Source organism: Schistocerca serialis, chromosome 7, assembly GCF_023864345.2.
Source record: "Schistocerca serialis cubense isolate TAMUIC-IGC-003099 chromosome 7, iqSchSeri2.2, whole genome shotgun sequence".
Taxonomy (NCBI): domain Eukaryota; kingdom Metazoa; phylum Arthropoda; class Insecta; order Orthoptera; family Acrididae; genus Schistocerca; species Schistocerca serialis.
Genome location: NC_064644.1, coordinates 601,329,778 through 601,349,912, shown reverse-complemented (window position 1 = coordinate 601,349,912; position 20,135 = coordinate 601,329,778). Strand labels below are relative to the sequence as shown.

Genomic DNA, 20,135 nt, shown 5'->3' with positions numbered 1-20,135 from the left:
ATTATAACCACCCAGTATATATAGTCCAGTTTTCTTGTTGAGCCCTTCATTGCACCTATTCCTGTACTTACCCTTGTATTTTGCTGGTCCCATTATTTTCCTGAAGGTTTTCCTCTCTCTCTTTTCCACATTTTCTATTTCCCTTGTCTTAGTCAAATCGAAACATTTGGCTGTGTATGAACATTCTTGTTTTATTGCTGTAATGGAGTGTTGTAACACTGGTTGAGAGGAGATAGATCTCTTATTGTACACGTCTTTGGTCAACTGCAATGCCAGTTCCATTTTCCTTCCTGAATTTGTTAGCCTCATCATCACGACGATTCTTCTGTATTGCTTCACCAAGATATTTAAATTTATTGACTCTTTCAATTTTCCTGTAATCTGTGTCCATGAAATGTATATTTGTTGTGTATTCTGTTTTTATGTAGGATATTGTACGCCCTGCTTTTCCTACAGTTCTTTTCAAAATGTTGATTTGTGTTGTGCTATCCAGACAAGATTGTTGTAAGATTGTTGTCAGAGTTCTCTTCTTCTTCTTCTTCTTCTTCTTCTTCCTCATCTTCATCTTCTTATTATTTTTATTATCAACATTATTGGTATATGCTTCTTTATGTTACAATACCTTAATAACATAACAGACTGTTGTGCTATCATTTGATTTTTTTTCCATACTGTTAGCTGGAACCTGGACTACCGCTGCCTTCACCAAATGCCCTCAAAAACAAAATTCTGATCAAAAACAAGAAGCTAAATCCTGATGTGGAAAAGCAGGAGTTGGAACTGTTCTGGCAGGGACAGTTTGTCATTGAAGAAGATGAGGAAGAAGAGGAAGAAGACACGTCTGCCATCAGTGAAGCTAAACTGGTACATAAATAATCCAGACAGTTCTATTATTTTAAATGTAAGACTCATGTATCATGAAATTTTCAGGCGAACAGCTCAATGTCGATAACTTTGTACCACAATATTTCAGTACTGAGATTTCCGACCATCTTCAGGTGTATTCTGGTGAAAGTACACTAAGCTCCCAGTGTAGCAAAACAGCTTAAATCACTTAATAAAAGGCAAGGCCTCCAGTCCTCATTGTATACCAGTCAGGTTCCTCTCAGAGTATGCTGATACAATAGCTCCATATTTAGCAATTGTATACAAGCAGTTCCTCATTGAAAGATCCATACCTAAAGACTGGAAAGTTGCACAAGTCACACCAATACCCAAGAAGGAAATAGGAGTAATCAGATGAATTACAGACCCATATCGCTAACATTGATTTGCAGTAGGATTTTGGAGCTGACATTTTGTTGAACAGTATGAGTTATCTTGAGGGAAAAAAAACTATTTATTGACAAACAGCCAATATGGTTTCAGAAAGTATTGTTCTTGTTAAACACAGTTAGCTCTTTATTCTCATAAATTAATGAGTGCTATTGACAGGGAATATAAAATTGATTCCATATTTTTAGATTTCCAGAAGGCTTTTGACACCTTATCTTTCAAGTGACTCTAATCAAATTGCATGCCAATGGGCTATTATCTCAGTTGTGTGACTGGACTGAAGATTTCCTGTCAGAAGGTCACATTTCATTGTAACTGTCAGAAAGTAATTGAGTAGAACAGAAGTATCATCTGATGTTCCCCAAATTAGTGTTATAGGTCCTCTGCTGTTCCTGTTTTACATAAATGACTTGAGAGATAATCTGAGTAGCACTCTTTGATTGTTTATAGATGATGCTGTCATTAACCATCTTATAGAGTTACCAGATGATCAAAACAAATTGCAAAACTATTTAGACAAGATATCTGTATGGTGCAAAAAGTAGCAGTTGATTCTAAATAATGAAAATTGAGAAATCATCCTCATGAGTACCAAAAGGAACCGACTAAATTTCAGCTACACGATGAATCACACAAATTTAAAGGCTGTAAATTCAAGTAACTGCTTTGGGACTACAGTTACAAATAACTTAAGTTGGAACGATCACATAGATAATGTTGTGGGGGAAAGCAAACCAAAGGCAGTATTTTGTTGGCAGAACACTGAGAAAATGTAACAAGTGTACTAAAGAGACTGTCTGCACTACAATTGTCCGCCCTCTTCTGGAGTATTGCTGTGCAGTGTGGGATCCGCATCAGATGGGATTGATGGGTGTCATCAAAAAGGTTCACAGAAGGGCAGCTCGTTTTGTACTGCTGCGAAACAGGGGACAGAGCGCAATGAATATGTTGTGTGAATTGGGGTAGCAGTCATTAAAACAAAGTCATTTTTTATTTTGGCTGGATCTTCTCATGAAATTTTGGTCAGCAACTTTCTCCTCAGAGTGTGCAATTATTTTGTTGGCAGCCAGCTACAAAGGAGAAATGATCATCATAATGAAATAAGAGAAATCAGAGCTCACATTGAAAGATTTAAACATTTGTTTTTCCTGTGCGCTGTTAGAGAGTGGAACGGTTGAGAAGTAGCTTGAAGGTGGTTTGATGAACTCTCTGCCAGGCACTAAATTGTTAATTGCAGATAATCATGTAGATGTAGGTGTAAGACACTACCAGCAGATACTTAGTTTCTCAAATGTTGCACACACATTACTTGAGTGCATGTACTTCTGCTGTAAATCTGTGCATTGCTTCAAGTGCCCTCTGCATCATATCAATTCTCTTCACATGATAAAGTCACAGAACGACATCAGCTACTGAAATCACAAAGTTTTATAATGACAAGATTCCAAGCTGGAAACTCTATATCACCATTGATAAGTTCCTCAGACAGTCGTATTTCTACTGATTCCTTAATGATGGAATTCCAGAAGTTTCAAGTATGGATCAAAATTTTCATTTCATTGTAATTCTTCAAATGACCAGTGAAATATAGCATTTGGCAATAACAGACTTGCTTGTGCGGAGGAGATGATTGCTGCTCTACTGTGTGCTCCTAAACAGTGTGCATGTGTTGTCCTCTACAAGACCTGCTGTGATCACACAGAATCCTTAAGTCCCCACCAAGTGCAGTTCTGGGTCACTTTTCATGAGTGCCAAAAGCACCAAGATTTTAGATGGAAGATGAAAGACCACCTTAAACTTAGTTCTCTGCCTATTTTTGTAAAAACATATGCAATATACTGTAGGTAAAATGTTGTCTCAAGTGCCTCATTCTCTTCCTTGTTCTGCCATCTGTACATCTGTAGTGCTCTCTTTACCTTATGAGATGAATATCCATTTTCAATGGACAGAGTTTGAAGGTGTTCCAAATCTACCTGAAGGTTATAAGTATCAGAGATGGTAGGGAATTAGTGAATTGAGATATTTGAGAATGCTCATTGCCATCGCAGTATGGTGGCAACTGGTAGACTTTATATACAGGTCTGTGTTAGGGGTGTGGATACACCAAATGACCAAATGTGCCATCTCTTTTATATCACACTAAGACACCTATGAATGACAAACAACTTTCCAGAGTGAATTTTCATTCTACAGCAGACTGCGCATTGATTTGAAATTGCATGGCAGATTAAAACTATGTAAAGGGCTGGGACTTTAACTTGGAAACTCTGAAAAGGCCCCAAGTTCGAGTCCCAATCTGACACACAGTTTTAATTGGCAGACAACCTTCTTTCTCCATCTCCATATTAATGAATTAATATTTTGAAGGATCTCTGAGAGACTGCACAAACCATAAGGCCAAACTATAAATGTGTCATCAAAATGGAACATAACAGTACTTTTGATTTTAAAACTGCTAATCGTGCATTCTGGAGCACCAGCAGGATAGACCTCTCCTCCAAGGCAGCAAATCTACTATTGATGAGCACTGTATTTATAATGGTATTTGTTGAATTACAATGAAACAAAAATAATGTCTCATACTTAGAATTTTTGGAATGCCATCATTAAAGAATCATGAAAATGTGACTGTGTGGGTCAGTGGTTTCCAGTTGGATGCCTCATGTATTACTGATGCTGGAAAACTTAGTGCTCTGCAAAGCTGATGTCATTCTCCAATTTTAATTAAATTAAGGTAATCGATGTGATATTGATAAACTGAGCTTTTACAACAAAGGGCACTCAGAGAGCTTTACAGCAGAAGCACATTAGCTTAACTAAAACTAGTGCAGCAACATCCAAGTACACCACATGTGCACAGGTGGGGTCTTAAATAGGGAACCTCAGAGTATTTCATCAGTACACACAGGAAGACCTGTGTGGGATCTGTACTAAATTGGACTAACGGGGGATATTGATCATATACAGAGAATGGCAGCACGAATTATCACAGGTTTGTTTGGCCGACACCCCGGGATAACAAGGTCGCCCAGCAGTGTTAGTGACGTCACAGTAAGCGGCCCACAGCCGACGCAGCAGTCCACGGACACCTCCGTACAGACGCGCCTGATGCTAACAATCTTCTGTCCGTCATACAGAAAGGAGCGAACTATAATTCCAACCAAAGACCAAATTATATACATTCTTGTAAACAGCATAAAGGTTCATAACGAAATACCGATTACATATACGGGCAGGAATAGGTTCTACAACTCCTCTGAAAAGTGTTTATCTTCAGTACCAGAATGAACATCAAATTGTCAGGTTTTCTAAATAGAAAAGCACTTTGTTAGTAACAGACAGCAATAATGAGACTTGCAGTTGGTGATTTCTATGTGGAAAAGGAAATAAGCTGTAGAGAGATTGAAAATGGTAAGTAAAGAGAGCCTCAGCCTTTTGCTCACATTCTTACATGTAATGCACTTGGTTGTTTTTCATTTCCTTACCTTTCATAACGTTTTTAATATTGTTTCAAGAAGTGTATCTTCAATAGCAGAGTGAACTTCAAATTGTCAGGCTTTTCTTAAAGGAAAGAGCAGTCCCTTAGTATCACAGTGCAAGACAGAATCTCGTGTTCAGTGATGTCTATGTTAAAAGGAGAATATTTGATATCTATCTTTTGTTTCCATTCCTTATTACTGGGGATACACTTGTAAAAATTCTTGAAAAGAGCTGTCACCATGAACATATGAGTAAATTCACAATAGTCATGTGTTTTATGAGATAAAGCGAACTCTTGTTACCTTATTGTAAACGAAAGTTGTGAGGGTTTTGCTATGTCTGACAGTGTTTAAGATAATTTACTTTCAGTGTAATAGCTTGAAAATGTTAAGTCCTGCTGTCAGTTGGCATTTGTCACCACCTGTATGCGAGTTTTAAAGCTAAATAGTGTTCTGACAATTATCAAATAGTGGCAAAGTTCCTCAATCGATTAAACTTATTCCTGCCCGTATATGTAATCGGTATTTCGTTATGAACCTTTATGCTGTTTACAAGAATATATATAATTTGGTCTTTGGTTCGAATTATAGTTCGCTCCTTTCTGTACGACGGACAGAAGATCGTTAGCATCAGGAGCGTCTGTACGGAGGTGTCCGTGGACTGCTGCGTCGGCTGTGGGCCGCTTAGTGTGACGTCACTAACACTGCTGGGCGGCCTTGTTATCCCGGGGGTGTCGGTTTGGCCCACAGGGAAGTGATACAGGATGCTGAAGAAACTGAACTTGCAGATTCTTGAAGATATAAACTATCCCCAGAAAGTTTATAATGAAGTTTAATGGACAGGCTTGAAATGATGACTGTAGGAATACACTGCAGCTCCATATGTGTTGCTCACATTGGAATAGCGAGGACTAGATTAGAATAATTACACAGAGGTATTCAAACAATCTTTCTTCCCATTCCGCATATGTAAATGGAGCAGGAAGAAACCCTGCTAACTGCTACAATGGAACTACGCTCTGTCATGCAGTTCATGGTGATTTTTCAGGTTATAGATATAGATGAAGATGGCCAGTAGACTAAGCTCTGAAACATCACACTAGCAAGTTGCTGACATACAATAGTTCACATGACATTTCATGGTACAATATACAGGGTAAGTCAGGAGGAAAGGTACCTTCTTTGAGGGGTCATAATATTAGTGATTCTGAACAAAAAATTTCATATGGACATAAGCCCTATTTCGAATGGTTCCGAGATAGAACACATTTAATATCACTTATGTATGTTTTTCTTGAATAACTTGAAAACCACACCCTCCAATGAAAACGTGTCTCAGTGCAAAATTAAACTATATTAAATTTCTTACAAAAAGTCATATTCATTCTTTTCTCTAGAACTAATGGTTTGTGCGAAGAGAATGCGAGAATGTTGAGAGACTCACTCGATTTGCATGCGCCGCGGTTTACGTAGTTCTTGTAGGCCAATTTGAGGTCCCACATCAAACTGATCATCTCTACTTACTACCTCAATATGCTACCTCAAATTGGCTTACAAAAATTACATTAAGCTACACCCTGTATACGCGTGCATCTCATATAAGATTCTTTCTTACCTTCATTTTCATGCAATAAGATCAGTGGACAAAAGCAGGTGTCACACACATTTAAGTAGATAGTTGAGAAAAAGTGAATAATTTCTTACATGGTGTCATTATTAATGGCAATAAAAGGAAGGCATTTTTGATAAGTCATCATGTGCTTGGTATAATTGTTATATAATTGGTTGTCATAAAGTTTTAATTATCACAAAAAATTATGTTTTTAATTTGTTTACAAAGCTTTTTTGACCACCTGTTAATGTATTACCTGTTAGCTCTCATCTCAGGTTCTTTGGCCATTGTTTCTTTAATGATTTCTCTGACATTTCAACATCTTGAGGGTCTTGCATTCTCAAAGATTCGCCCTGCATTGGTGGTGGTAGACTGGACTGGACTCATAGCCATGGGTGGGGGTTGTATGCACTATTTGCACTAACATCTACAGTAAGCATTTCTCTGGTCAACACCATTGTAGCTTCTACATTGTTACTTGCAATGGTCATTCATTGCAGTGCAGGAATCCAGAATCAGTTTATCTTGAGGCTTGCTCCATGTTAAAATTATTATGTTTGTGAACTTTAATGGCTTCCTTGAACAAATGGACATGGTAGTTCTTCTCCACAGCAAGCTCTTATGTGTTTCAGAATTTTATTGATCTCAAGAGTAAATTTCTTTTATTTCTTTTCTGTCAGCAATGACCATCTTCAGATCTGTTTTATAACATGCCCTAATATAATAAAGCCATAGTGGCGTCATCAGAAAATAAGCTTATTATCATCATTGTGTATATTTTGTGACAATTCTACTATATATTTACTATATTAGGACATGTTATAAAATAGATCTGAAGATAGTCATTGCTGACTGAAACCAGTACTCCAAGGACCACATGTTTTGAGATCATTGACGGAAATAAAAGAAGTTTATTCTACAACTCCTAGATCTCTGTTTTAATCAATGTCCATGTCGCAGCTTGTGTACATTGTCCATCTCACATAGTATGTGCGTCATCACAACTGATTTCTCCACCTGTCTGAGTCTGCAATACCATCCACATTTGATGATCCTGATATTGATGAATCGTTAGGTTTCATGAGACTTCATAAAGAGCTGGTGCCATGTTCTCTCCTGGCTGTTTGTTGGGGCCATACCAGTGACATGGAGAGTTTTGTAGTTTATAGCAGGCGTACAGATCTGCCAAGCACATTTTGACATCCTTTTGCTTCACATGTAACTATAACAAGCCTTGATTTTGATTGACACTACTTCTAAATGATCATAGGATGTTCCCGGGTATGATGCTACACAGGAGAATGGAGACATCCCCAGCCCTGTGAAGTATCCACCATCAACAAATAAGATTCATCCATGGCTCTCATCCATGGTGAACTACACTCAACCAGTCAAATTCCAGGGATTTTATGTTGCTGAGGGTAAGAGATTAAATTTATTGCATAACATTAACATTTATCTTTTCTCTGAATGCTACAATCAAAATAATCATCATCAGCAACAATATCATCTCTAGTTTGTTACACACTCAGTATTTAACTCTGTCCATCTTTTCTTTGGCTAACAAATCTTACTTCTTCCGTGTTTTGAGTTATAGTTCTGAGGAGACTTTGGTGTACTTCTTTCTTTCATTCAGTCTTGCAGTCTGGCCTCAGGAGCCAGAGACTGTGGGCTTGTGTGTGTGTGTGTGTGTGTGTGTGTGTGTGTGTGTGTGTGTGTGTGGGTGGGTGAGTGGGTGGGTGGGTGTGTGCGCGCGCGTGTGTGCCTGTGTGCACATCTGTGCGCGTACATGTCTGCATCTCAACATCTCCACTTTATGGTGAGCAGCATATCCTTTTCATAATATTACCTTTCTGGCATTCTTGTTATTTGCTACTTCCATAAGTTTGTGTACTTGACTATTTCTTTCTTGAATAAATATGTTTAATTGCTTTCTTACGTTTTAATTTCTCTCCCTGTGAAGTAGTGTGAGACCACCTGTCACTTTCATGATCTTCATCTCTGTGCTTTCTATCCTGTTGATCTGTCGTTTAGTAAGTGTCCAACATTAACGTCCGTACAACAATTTTCATAGTGTCATTACTTTATATAGTTTAGACAATGTATTTCTTCTGCTAATTTTAAAATGATGTTTGATTGTACCACATAGCTACTGGAGTTTCTGCAGTTTTCTAGACAAATCATCATTCGTTGTTTAAGTCAAGTTTGTTAACTTGCTCTGTTATTTCACTATTAATGACTGTTTTTGCCCTAAATGGTTCACGTCCTCCAAATGCCATTACTTTTATTTTGACAAAACTATTCAAAGTCAGTCTCCATATCACTTTTCTTTACTTCAACAAATAAAGAAAAGTGATCTGAAGACTGCATTTGGTCAGTTTGTATAAGTAACAATTGCAGACAAACTGTCGGAGTCAGTTGCTTCTTCTTCTGGCAGAATGGTTGAAAGGGAAGGAAGAGGGCCGAGTGAAAAGGACTGGTGATATTTGGGAAAAGAGTTAGAGTTTGGGAAAATCACCCACAACCCTGGGTCAGGAGAGACTTGCCAGACAGATAGAGAAAGAAAGACTGATCACTGGGGCTGCACAGGTGAGATTTGAAAACCTTATATCTTAAAGGTGGAAGATAGGGTAATATGCAAGACATAGATTACTGCTAAAACGTCATGCATAAACTAATGAGAGCAAAAAGCTATGAGTGTCGTATGTGATAAAGGTGGCGGGGGGACAACAAAAAATAGTATACTCTTACCTATCTGCTGTTCTGCATGGATGTCAAGAATCTCTTCTGTTTGTGTGAGAATGTTTCATAAATGATGCAGCATTTCCAACTTAAGTTGGGGAAGACTATCACACTACTTGGGAGGCCACAATTTGGCCACTTTCAAATACACCCCATTGGCTGTAAGAGGCAAGAGTGTCTCTGTGGCATGGTTGCATGCTAGTTTCACATATTTGCACCACACTGAGTCTTTTTATTTATTTATTTATTTACACGTCAAGTTCCATAGGACCAAATTGAGGAGCAAATCTCCAAGGTCATGGAATGTGTCAGTACATGAAATTACAACATAAAAGTAATAACAAATAAAAATAAAATGTTTATGATCCCGAAAAAGTCAATCCATAATTTTAAGTTAACACGGTCAACAATACAACAAGAATCAGCTTAATTTTTACAGAAACTCCTCGACAGAATAGGAGGAGTGACCCATGAGGAAACTCTTCAGTTTTGATTTGAAAGGGCATGGATTACTGCTAAGATCTTTGAATTCGAGTGGTAGCTTATTGAAGATGGATGCAGCAGTGTACTGCAAACCTTTCTGCACAAGAGTTAAGGAAGTCCAGTTCAAATGCAGGTTTGATTTCTGCCAAGTATAAACTGAATGAAAGCTGCTTATTCTTGGGAATAAGCTAATATTGTTAAAAAGAAATGACAGTAAGGAATACATATATTGAGAGTCCAATGTCAAAATGCCCAGACTTGTGAAAAGGGGTTGACAAGAGGTTAGTGAACTTACACCACTTATTGCCCAAACCGCCATTTCTGGGACAAAAATATCTTTTTAGAATGGAAAGATTTACCCCAAAATATAATACCATACAACATAAGTGAATGAAAATAAGCAAAGTAGACTAATTTTCATGTCAAACAATCACTCACTTCAGATACCATACAACATAAGCAAATGAAAATAAGCAAAGTAGACTAATGTGCTGCTCACCATCCTTCCCACCCCTCCCACAGTGGTATTCCGCCGTCCACTGAATCTACACAGTATACTTGTCGTCAATCCTTATTCAACCCCTGCTCCAACCCCTTACCTCATGGCTCATACCCCTGTAATAGACCTAAATGCAAGACCTGTCCCTTATGTCCTCCCACCACCACCTACTCTGGTCCGGTCACTAACATCACTTATCCCATCAAAGGCAGGGCTACCTGTGAAACCACTCAGGTGAACTGCAGGCTAAACTGCAACCACTATGCTGCATTCTATGTAGGCATGATGACCAACAAGCTATCTGTCCACATCAATGGCGACAGTCAAACTGTGGCCAAGAAACAAATGGGACACCCTGTTTCTGAACATGCTGGCAAAAATGATATCCTTCATTTCAATTACTGCTTCACAGCCTATGCCGTATGGATCCTTCCAACTATCACCAGATTTTCTGGATTGTGCAGGTGGGAACTTTCCCTGCAATATATCCTGTGTGTGTGTGTGTGTGTGTGTGTGTGTGTGTGTGTGTTGTTGATAAAGGCCTTAATGGCTGAAATCTTTAATTGTGAGAGTCTTTTTGTGTTGCCTATCTATGACTCAGCATCTCTGCTGTATGATGAGCACCAATTTTTCTTCTCGTAACTGTTACATACATCAGTTGTACAAAAATTGAGATATGTTTTGAATGGACATGTAACTGATCGAAATTAACTTTATATCTGAATCTTAACTGCTGAAAATTGTGAAAATTTAATGTTCATTTTGTGAACAAACAAGAAACTCCCCCCCCCCCCCCACCCCCCCCCACCCCACCCACCCCCAACCACCTCACACACACACACACACTTACACGCACGCACAATCTGTTAGAGAAGAGACGGCTGGAGAGGCAGTTCTTGGTGGCGGAGCTGTGATGTTACAGAAGTGGAATGTTTTTGGAGAGGCAGGAAGATGTACGACCCTCAGCACAAGAATGGAATGTGAGGGTGACAGTAGATTTTTCTCGAAACCGTTATGTCGACCTTACGTACCGCCTTCAACCTGATTACATGAAACATAATTCAACAGGCATTAATGTTTTACCAAAGCTATACTCCCTAAAAAGAGTAATCACGCCTTTACAATGTTACAAACTTCCAGCCAACCGGTTGTTTGCAACCTGTTGGCTGGAAGTTTGTAACATTGTAATTAATTATGGTTGCTGAGTACAGCCAAGTTCAAAACATTAATCGCACCTTTAGTAACAGTGCAGCAATTTTGATATGGTATGGCTTACATGTAATGTGCCTGCAATTAGAAAGATTCCAGCGTCACTTTCGGGTTTATATGTGATCCATAACACACCAAGTCAACTATTGTTGTTCATGATGTTATTGCTACTACCAAAAAGGTCGCATTTTGGTTCACAGTTACTCCATAATTCACCACATTAACAACCATTGTCCATGATGATAGTATTGGTTATTCACAGAATCACATCTTTGAAACTTCCTGGCAGATTAAAACTGTGTGCCCGACCGAGACTCGAACTCGGGACCTTTGCCTTTCGCGGGCAAGTGCTCTACCATCTGAGCTACTGAAGCACAACTCACGCCTGGTACTCACAGCTTTACTTCTGCCAGTATCTCATCTCCTACCTTCCAAACTTTACAGAAGCTCTCCTGCGAACCTTGCAGAACTAGCACTCCTGAAAGAAAGGATATAGCGGAGACATGGCTTAGCCACAGCCTGGGGGATGTTTCCAGAATGAGATTTTCACTCTGCAGCGGAGTGTGCACTGATATGAAACTTCCTGGCAGATTAAAATTGTGTGCCCGACCGAGACTCGAACTCGGGACCTTTGCCTTTCGCGGGCAAGTGCTCTACCATCTGAGCTACCGAAGCACGACTCATGCCCGGTACTCAGAGCATACTGGCAGAAGTAAAGCTGTGAGTACCGGGCATGAGTCGTGCTTTGGTAGCTCAGATGGTAGAGCACTTGCCCGCGAATGGCAAAGGTCCCGAGTTCGAGTCTCGGTCGGGCACACAGTTTTAATCTGACAGGAAGTTTCATATCAGCGCACAGTTCGCTGCAGAGTGAAAATCTCATTCTGGAATCACATCTTTGTCAGAAATGAACACAATAATACACCACACCAACAACCATTGTCCATGATGGTGTTATTGGAAAAGAAAAAAAAAATCATCGTCACTCTTTTGTAGCTCCAGAAATTCTTTCCTTCTCCAGTGAAGTTCTGTTATTCTAAGACGACTAACAAGACTTCCATCTGAAGTTCCTCGTATCCTTCAGAGCACTATGTTCACTACCATTGTGGTTTCATTCACCAAGTATGCACAATATTTCCAAAATGAAGTTGCTTGTGTTCACTTGAATGGATTTATATTATCTCACTAAGGTTCCATATAGAGTCACTAGTGTTTAGTCACATAACCAGTGTCTTGTACATTGTCTCCAGTTTAATGTTCACTTATGAACCTTTTTTTAAAAAAAGCACTACATCTTCATGCCACAAGTGGCCCATTGGGACCATCCGACCGCCGTGTCATCCTCAGATGAGGATGCAGATAGGAGGGGCAGGTTGTCAACACACCCCTCTTCTGGTCGTTATGATGGTTTTCTTTGACCGGAGCCGCTACTATTCGGTCAAGTAGCTCCTAAGTTGGCATCGCGAGGCGGAGTGCACTTTGAAAAATGGTAACAGTGCATGGTGGGCCGGATGGTCATCCATCGAAGTGCCGGCCACGTCCGACAGTGCTTAAGTTTGGTGGTCTGACGGGAACTAGTGTATCCTCTGCGGCAAGGCCGTTGCCTCCTCATGAATCTTTGTTCTTCATTAATTCGTTATATTCAATGAACTGTACCCGTACCGACTCAAGACTGCTCACCTTCACATTACTTCTCTCCACCCTTAAAAAATAGTAATTATACTGAATACATTAAAGCTCCTAACTATCAGGAAAAAGCTTGAGCAATCTCAATCTGTACCTTATTTGTTTCTAACCAAATCATCAGAGTACCTAACCATCTAGTTTGAAGCATGGTTCAACAGCAAATCAATTTATTTTAGTGTCAACTAACAATTACTAATAACAATTAATAATAACATGAAAAATGAAAAATTCAAAGTAAACTTCTCTATCACTAGCTAATTCTTTGGCCTCATATGCATGACAAGACTAGTGCTCATTAAATGCATGCTACCAGTAATAAATTACTACTAAATAAATTTCATTGAAAAATCACATGTTCACTGACACAATCAAAAAACCTTTCCATCCTTAATTTTGAATAATTATCTTATTACTGATACCCAACATTTCACACTGATATTTACATCAGAGTCCCCCTTTTTTTCGTGTCTTGTTTGAGCAATTGCTACTCACGATGTTGGTGGGGGAACATCTCCTTTACTTTCCCTGACCCTACATACTGTAATACGTATGCACTAGGGTTTGCTACTTTGCTAATTACATATGGCCCTGTATACAGTCTTTGCCACTTTCTGTTCATCTTCTTTAGTAGTTAAGACTGGGGTACATCCTCAATAAAAGTTTGTTTCCGATCTTGTATTCAGACACTCTAAGTTCTTGTCAAAGTTCATTTTCCTTTTCCTTGCCATTTCAGTAGTGTTCACTATCTCATCTCGCAGTTTTGACTGCAATTCTTGCTCTTCTTCAGCATGTTTTGGCAAACCGTTTACCCACTCATTCTCATCTACCTTATTGAACATTAATTCAGCCAGTGTAAATTCTGTTGACATGTGCAGTAAGTTGTTTACAGTACTCTCGAATACATGCAAATTATCAACCCAACTGTTTTTCCAATGCCCATATTATTGCCAGTGCTTCTGTCTTAGTGGTGGTATAAGCTCTTTCACAGTTGCTTAAGGTCCTACTAGCAAATGCTATTGTACGGAATGTTGTGTGCCCTTCAATTTTCCTGACTTAGAATAGGCATGCGCCCAAACCAATATTTGATGTGTTTGTCATTAATCCAAATTCCACATTCATGTCAGGATGATACAGTAATTGTGCATTTACCAAAGATTCTTTGAGTTTCTCAAAGTCTCTCTGACATTCTCTGGGCCATTGCCAGTGTGCATTTTTCATCAGTAAATTCAATAAATGTTCTGAATTCAAGAATTGGTCAGATACAAATTTGCGGAAAAATGATGCTAGGCCCATAAAACTTTTCGACAGTCCCTTTGTACATGGCATCGGAAAATTCTTTATTGCACTGATCTTCTTCACGTGTGGTAAAATACTCTTTTCATCAATTAAATTTTCTAAAAATTTAATCCAATTCAAACCAAAGTGATATTTGTGCAAGTTAGCTGTGATTCCTGATTCTTCAAATTTTGTGAGAAATCTTTCCAAAGTTTTGATATGATTATCCCATGTCATCGACGAACTAAGTTAGGTTGCTTCCAAGTTCAGGTCCCAGGATATAATCTAAAGCTGCAATAAAGACTCCTGCACTTATGTTGAGTCCGAAGGGCAAAACTTTAAATTGATAACTTAGTACAGCATAAATGAATGCAGTGTACTTCCTTGAGCTTTCATGCAGTTTTATTTGCCAGTTCAAGCCCCACAAGTCATTGAATTAATTTGCCATTATTCTCCAGATGTGTTTGCATTGGTATTATTATAGTATTGATTACAGGTCCATCCAGTACAAGATAAACTTTTCCTTCCGATTTGGGAACTACCAAAAGAGGGCTACAATATGGACTTGTGGAAGATTCAATCATATCCCAATTTAACATTTTTTGTATCTCTTGATCTACAGCTGCTCATAGCCTCCACTGGACAGGGTAATAACTTTGGCAATGTCTTGTGTGGTTTGATGTCTATTTTACATACATAGCCACTTATCAGGCTAGGTCTTTCATTAAATACATTGATAAATCTAGACAATAATCTGTTAAGTTGATCTGTCTGTTCAGAACTCAGCTGGAGCGATTTGTTAATTTTTTGTTGTAAATGATTTAATAACTCATTTACATCTGTTGCTTTTTTCTCTTCTAGACACATGCTCGATTTGTAGCTTCTTACCAGCTGTATGCAAGCTCCCTCACAATGCTTACCATGTATATTTTCTGTCTGCAAAAGTACCTCAACATCTCGTGCTTCATTCTCCATTCTCAAAATACCACATGTAAAATCTATGTTTGTGTGTGTGTCCCTAAAAAAATCCAGCCCTAGGGTGCAGTCCACAATTAATTGTTCAGCAATTAGAAATGTGACCTTATAGGCTCCATTCCCCAAATAAACAATTGTAAGTGGTTGCCTCCTAACGAGCTTGTTCTTGGATACAAAAGCACCTATGAGTTTGCAATTATTAACTGGATATACTGGAAACTTTGCGTCCTGGCTCAATTTGTCAAACAAACTGGCTGAAATCGCATTTGCCGTTGCAACCTGTGTCCTGAATGATATTTACTTCATTATTTTCAATTCTGCCCTTAACTGCTGATACCAGAGACAGCCTTTCCTCAACTTTACACCTTGTCTGCTCTGAGAGTAATTCATCTCTTAATAAATGGCCATCATCGTATCGTAGCATAGCCAAGTTACTATCACTGCCCCTCCAATTCTTTTCGACCCTAACACTGCAGCTGGTGCAGGTCTTTAGGCATTTCCCTGATTTGTGTTGGTATTCCTGTTTATATCTCTGCGCACTTCTGTTATTACAGGCATGTTCTGACGCCAGTCTGTCACATTCGCAATCAATGGTACATTCATACTTGGTTCTTGTACGTTTACTTGGTTATTGTTCCAGGTTTGATTTCCACTGTTGTGTCTTACATAACCTGGGTGATATCTCGTGTCAGGTCTTCCGTTTCTACCTAGGATCTGCCTATAATTTGGCCCATAACCGTATTATCTTTGGTTATTTCCAATCATAATCATCTGTGGTTGCGCTCGCACCTCATTTGCTGTCGCAGACTGCTAGCTGATCATTTCTCTAAAACCATTGACATTTTTGCATGTCGTTTGTCCATTATTCTCTGCACGCTTTTTGTTATCCTCTTGGTTTATGACATATGTGTCTAATGTTGACAAAAATTCTTCAGTGTCATGTTCCAGTATTGTCTTGAACTTTTCTCTGATGGTGGTGGATAATTTTGATTTTAATATCTGGATGATATCATCTTTGCTCATCAGATTATCCCAGTATTTTGCTTTGTTCAGATATTTTTCGAAATATTTACACAATACTCCAGATGTCATTGTAAATGGTTCTGGGTTTAGTACTTCTTTCTTTAGCCTCTCTTTTGCACCCCGTGACCAATACTTCAACAGGAATGCTTGCTCAAACTCTTCATACGTAGTGCACGTTTTTATGGCATCATGAACCCACATTTTGATTTCCCTGCTCATATAACCTGCTACATGCTGCATCTTTCAGTGCTCTCTCCGAACTCTTGGTAACAAGTCAGTAAAACTCCTTATGAACACCACCTGATGTATTGTCTTCTTTTCCGGACAAAATGTTTGTAACTGATGGTATTTTAGTAGCTTTTCTTCACTGCATGTACTCCCTTTGTCATATGTTGCAGTTTGTCCAAAATTACATGCTTGTTTTCTGCCAACTTCTTGAATGTAAGCAGATCTGTTGTTACTTTTGTAGGCTGGTGGTGACATTTGCCCAAGGATTATTCGATACATCTTCCTGCCTGTTATTCATAGATGATGCTTGACTCAACTCCTTCAACTCATCTGATTTGTGTGAAAAGTCCCTTTTCGCACTATTAAGCTCTTCCGAAAATTTGTTTTGCGTTGCTTTCATTCCTTTATTTACTATTCCTTCGATCTGAGGGATGTTGATAGTACCAGAATTTATTCCTTCCTCTATTTACTTCTCAATTACAGTGCTTATTGAAACTTCTTTGTCTTGTATCCACTGGTCTAATTTTAGTTCATAAGCAGCATGTTCCTCGTTGATTTTGTGTGCAATGAATTTCTCACACCCTGAAGCAATTGCAGTTACTACTGTTGACATATTATGTAATTTTTCGTCTACTGATTGTTGTTTTCCAGTGACATCATTCATTTATTTTGTCGTCTGTTGTATATCTTCATTCTCAAGTAGCTGTTCTTGCTTCTGTTTCACTTCAGCAACAGTTTTGTTCAAGTCTTGAACTTCCTTGGTAATTGTTTCATCCTTTATAGATAAAGATTGCATTTGTGTGACAAGATCTTCTTGTTGAGTCTTTAAAATTTGAACTTCATTTGATACAGTCTTTAATTCTTCCTTTATTTGTTTCTTCATATTCTTCATCTGTGAAGATATCTCTTTTTGAGTTCTCTTTTATTAACTTCTTCCATGTTCTTCATACCTTGCACCATTAATTTTTGAAAATCTATAAGCATTCGGGCAATAGTGTCTTCTACTGACCTCATTGCTATATTTTCTGTTTCACGTGAAGTGCCCACTTCACTCAGAAGTCTGTCCACAATTGTCGTATCTGACTGATCCGATGTTGCAGGTCTTGCATCACCAAGTTCAACTACCACATTCTGCTTTGATTCCGTCTCAAAATATTCTGAATTCTTTTGTTGTTCCATTTTGTAGTGGCTATGGGTTTTAACTATTACACATGCACACAAAAATTGAAAAGTGTACACCCTATATTTGCACGAAAGCACTAGACACCTTAGGTAAACTTTAGACACACGAAATGCAGTAATCTCTAACACCCAAATTACTTACTCTCACAATATGTTAGTAGAAATTTACAGTAATCTCAAATAAATAAATACTATTCTACTTCAAACTACTAGGAAATTATTATCCTTAACCAATGAAAGTCTGCAGTTCTACTAATTCTGTCAGTTTGAGATTGTTATAATGAGGCACAGAAAGAGAATCACCAAAATTGTTTCTTGATCTTGCCTTTCGATGAGAAGTTATGCTGGCAGGGCTCTGCATTCACAGGATATCATCTCTCTCCAGCAGGAAATATTGGTAGGGGAGGACATGAAACAAATCACGCATCTATTAGTCTTTTATAATAGTAATGCATACACAAATGAAAAAAAACTTTACCTATGTAAAATTCGGTAATTATTTCATTCTCATGCCACATCTAGACATCCTGTCACATAGGGCATCATTGTAATGCCCTCTCACATGAAAGTTAAACTGTTATAATTTTACTGAGATGTAATGGTTCATGAGAGGAGTCATTATTTCACCCTGAACCCAGTTATTGTATGGAGATCTGTGTAGAAAATTTTATTTGAGAGACAAAAAGTAACCTCGATGAACTGCTTTTATTATTATTATTATTATCATCATCATCATTATTACTGATTCAAGGAATTTGTTCTTTAGTATTCAGTCTCTCTAAGAAAAGAGTTTAGATGTGCGAAATGTATAAATGACCAAAGAGATCTCACTAGACGACGTTTATATTCAAGGGATTGTGCATGGTAGATGAGAGATCTGCTGCTGCACGCTGACTGTAATCTGTACTCTATGTCTCTGCCAGTTGTTGAACTGTGTGCTGAATCTGTAGGAATCTTAGTCTACATTAACTGTCCGTCAAAGTGGAATTGTTTTAAAGTCTTTAAATTAATGACCATATAGAGTGTGCAGGTTCGAGCTTCCACAGTCCAAAGAAATGTATCGTAGGCATTCACAAATATTTGAAAATGTTAAACCATAAGATGGAGAATAATTTACGCAATACACACCTTGTTTATGCTGCTGAGAAATTGGTTTATTGGCTTATTATTCTCACACAAAATCAGAAAATGCCTTTCAATTAAAGATGGAGGTCTCGCAACAGTGCCTTCTCTCTCAAGCTGTAGTACATTCGTCCATAGTCATTAAGATCAGAAGCTAGACTATATCTTTTCACAATAGTTAACATCAAACCAAAGCTCTTTTAGTTCAAGGAATAGAGAGAGCATCAGCAATAATGCTGCTTTCTCACAGTCAGTTGCATTCCAGTACGCTTCAAATAATATATTGTTTGGCCATGCATCTATTACTATTGCATGACGCGAACCACTACACCATGAAGCAATTCACATGTGGAGATATCTCTCTGCATTTTTAACAGGCATCCTATGATGACAAACTGTATTCTTTATATACAGTTGCATGTGCAGTGTCGTCGTATTCTGCAGGATAGCAAAAAAGGTAGTTGGATTTCATTTACTAGTTCTTTTAATAGTTCCCCTTCCTCTTCCATTTTGTGTATCAACCTCTGACTACTCTCTGGGACCAAGATCCATCCCCAATTTCTGGCCTGACCACTGCAGATGATGTCATAGTGGACTCTATTGCTATCTCCAACACCTTGGGCCTCTGTTTTTTGGAGATTTTGAGCTCCACCCTCTGTCACTCTGCCTTCCTCCATTGAAAACAAGTGGAGGAGGCTTGGGCAGTACCCTTCTCTTCTCAGAATCATGAGTGTTACTGTGTCACTTTTACTGCGGGGGAGCTAGATCATGCTCTCACTTCATCCCAGTCCTCTGCCCCAGGGACGCACGATGTTCACATTCAGATGCTGTGGCACCTATCTCTGGAAGGCGAGCACTTTCTCCTTCATACGTACAATCGCATCTGGGCAGAGGACATGTTTCCCAGACGCCGGCATGAAGTCACTGGCATACCCATATCTAAGCCAGGTAAGGACCAACCCCTTCCCTCTAGCTACAGCCCCCCCCCTCCCCACACCCCCATTTGTCTCATCGTCTCACCAGCTGTGTTTGCATGATGATGGAAAGTATGATTGATGCCCAGCTGGTATGGTAGCTTGAGTCTCGCCATTTACTAACCACTGTACAATGAGGATTTCGAACATGCATCTTGTCACTTTGGCAACCCACATCCTGTGGCCAAGTTTTTTGAATTGGAGAAAGCCTATGATGCCTGCTGGAGTACTGATATCCTCATACTCTCTACATGTGGGGCTTCTGAGGCAGCCTGTCCTGTTTCCTTGAGGCATTTTGAAAAGACAGAGTTTCCAAGGTACATGTTGTTTTTGCCTTGTCAGACACCTTTATCCAGGAAAACGGTGTGCCTCAG

General features: G+C 38.8%; 1 protein-coding gene across 3 annotated transcripts in view; it reads left to right on the top strand.

The window, feature by feature from the left end:
- Positions 1-20,135, top strand: part of LOC126412277 (1-phosphatidylinositol 4,5-bisphosphate phosphodiesterase-like) — a 613,130-nt gene that overhangs the window by 377,508 nt on the left and 215,487 nt on the right. For all 3 annotated transcript variants that reach the window (XM_050081785.1, XM_050081786.1, XM_050081784.1), the window contains exons 12-13: positions 679-864; positions 7,637-7,787. In XM_050081785.1, the coding sequence (XP_049937742.1) occupies positions 679-864; positions 7,637-7,787 (337 nt within the window). The remainder of the gene's footprint in view (positions 1-678; positions 865-7,636; positions 7,788-20,135) is intronic.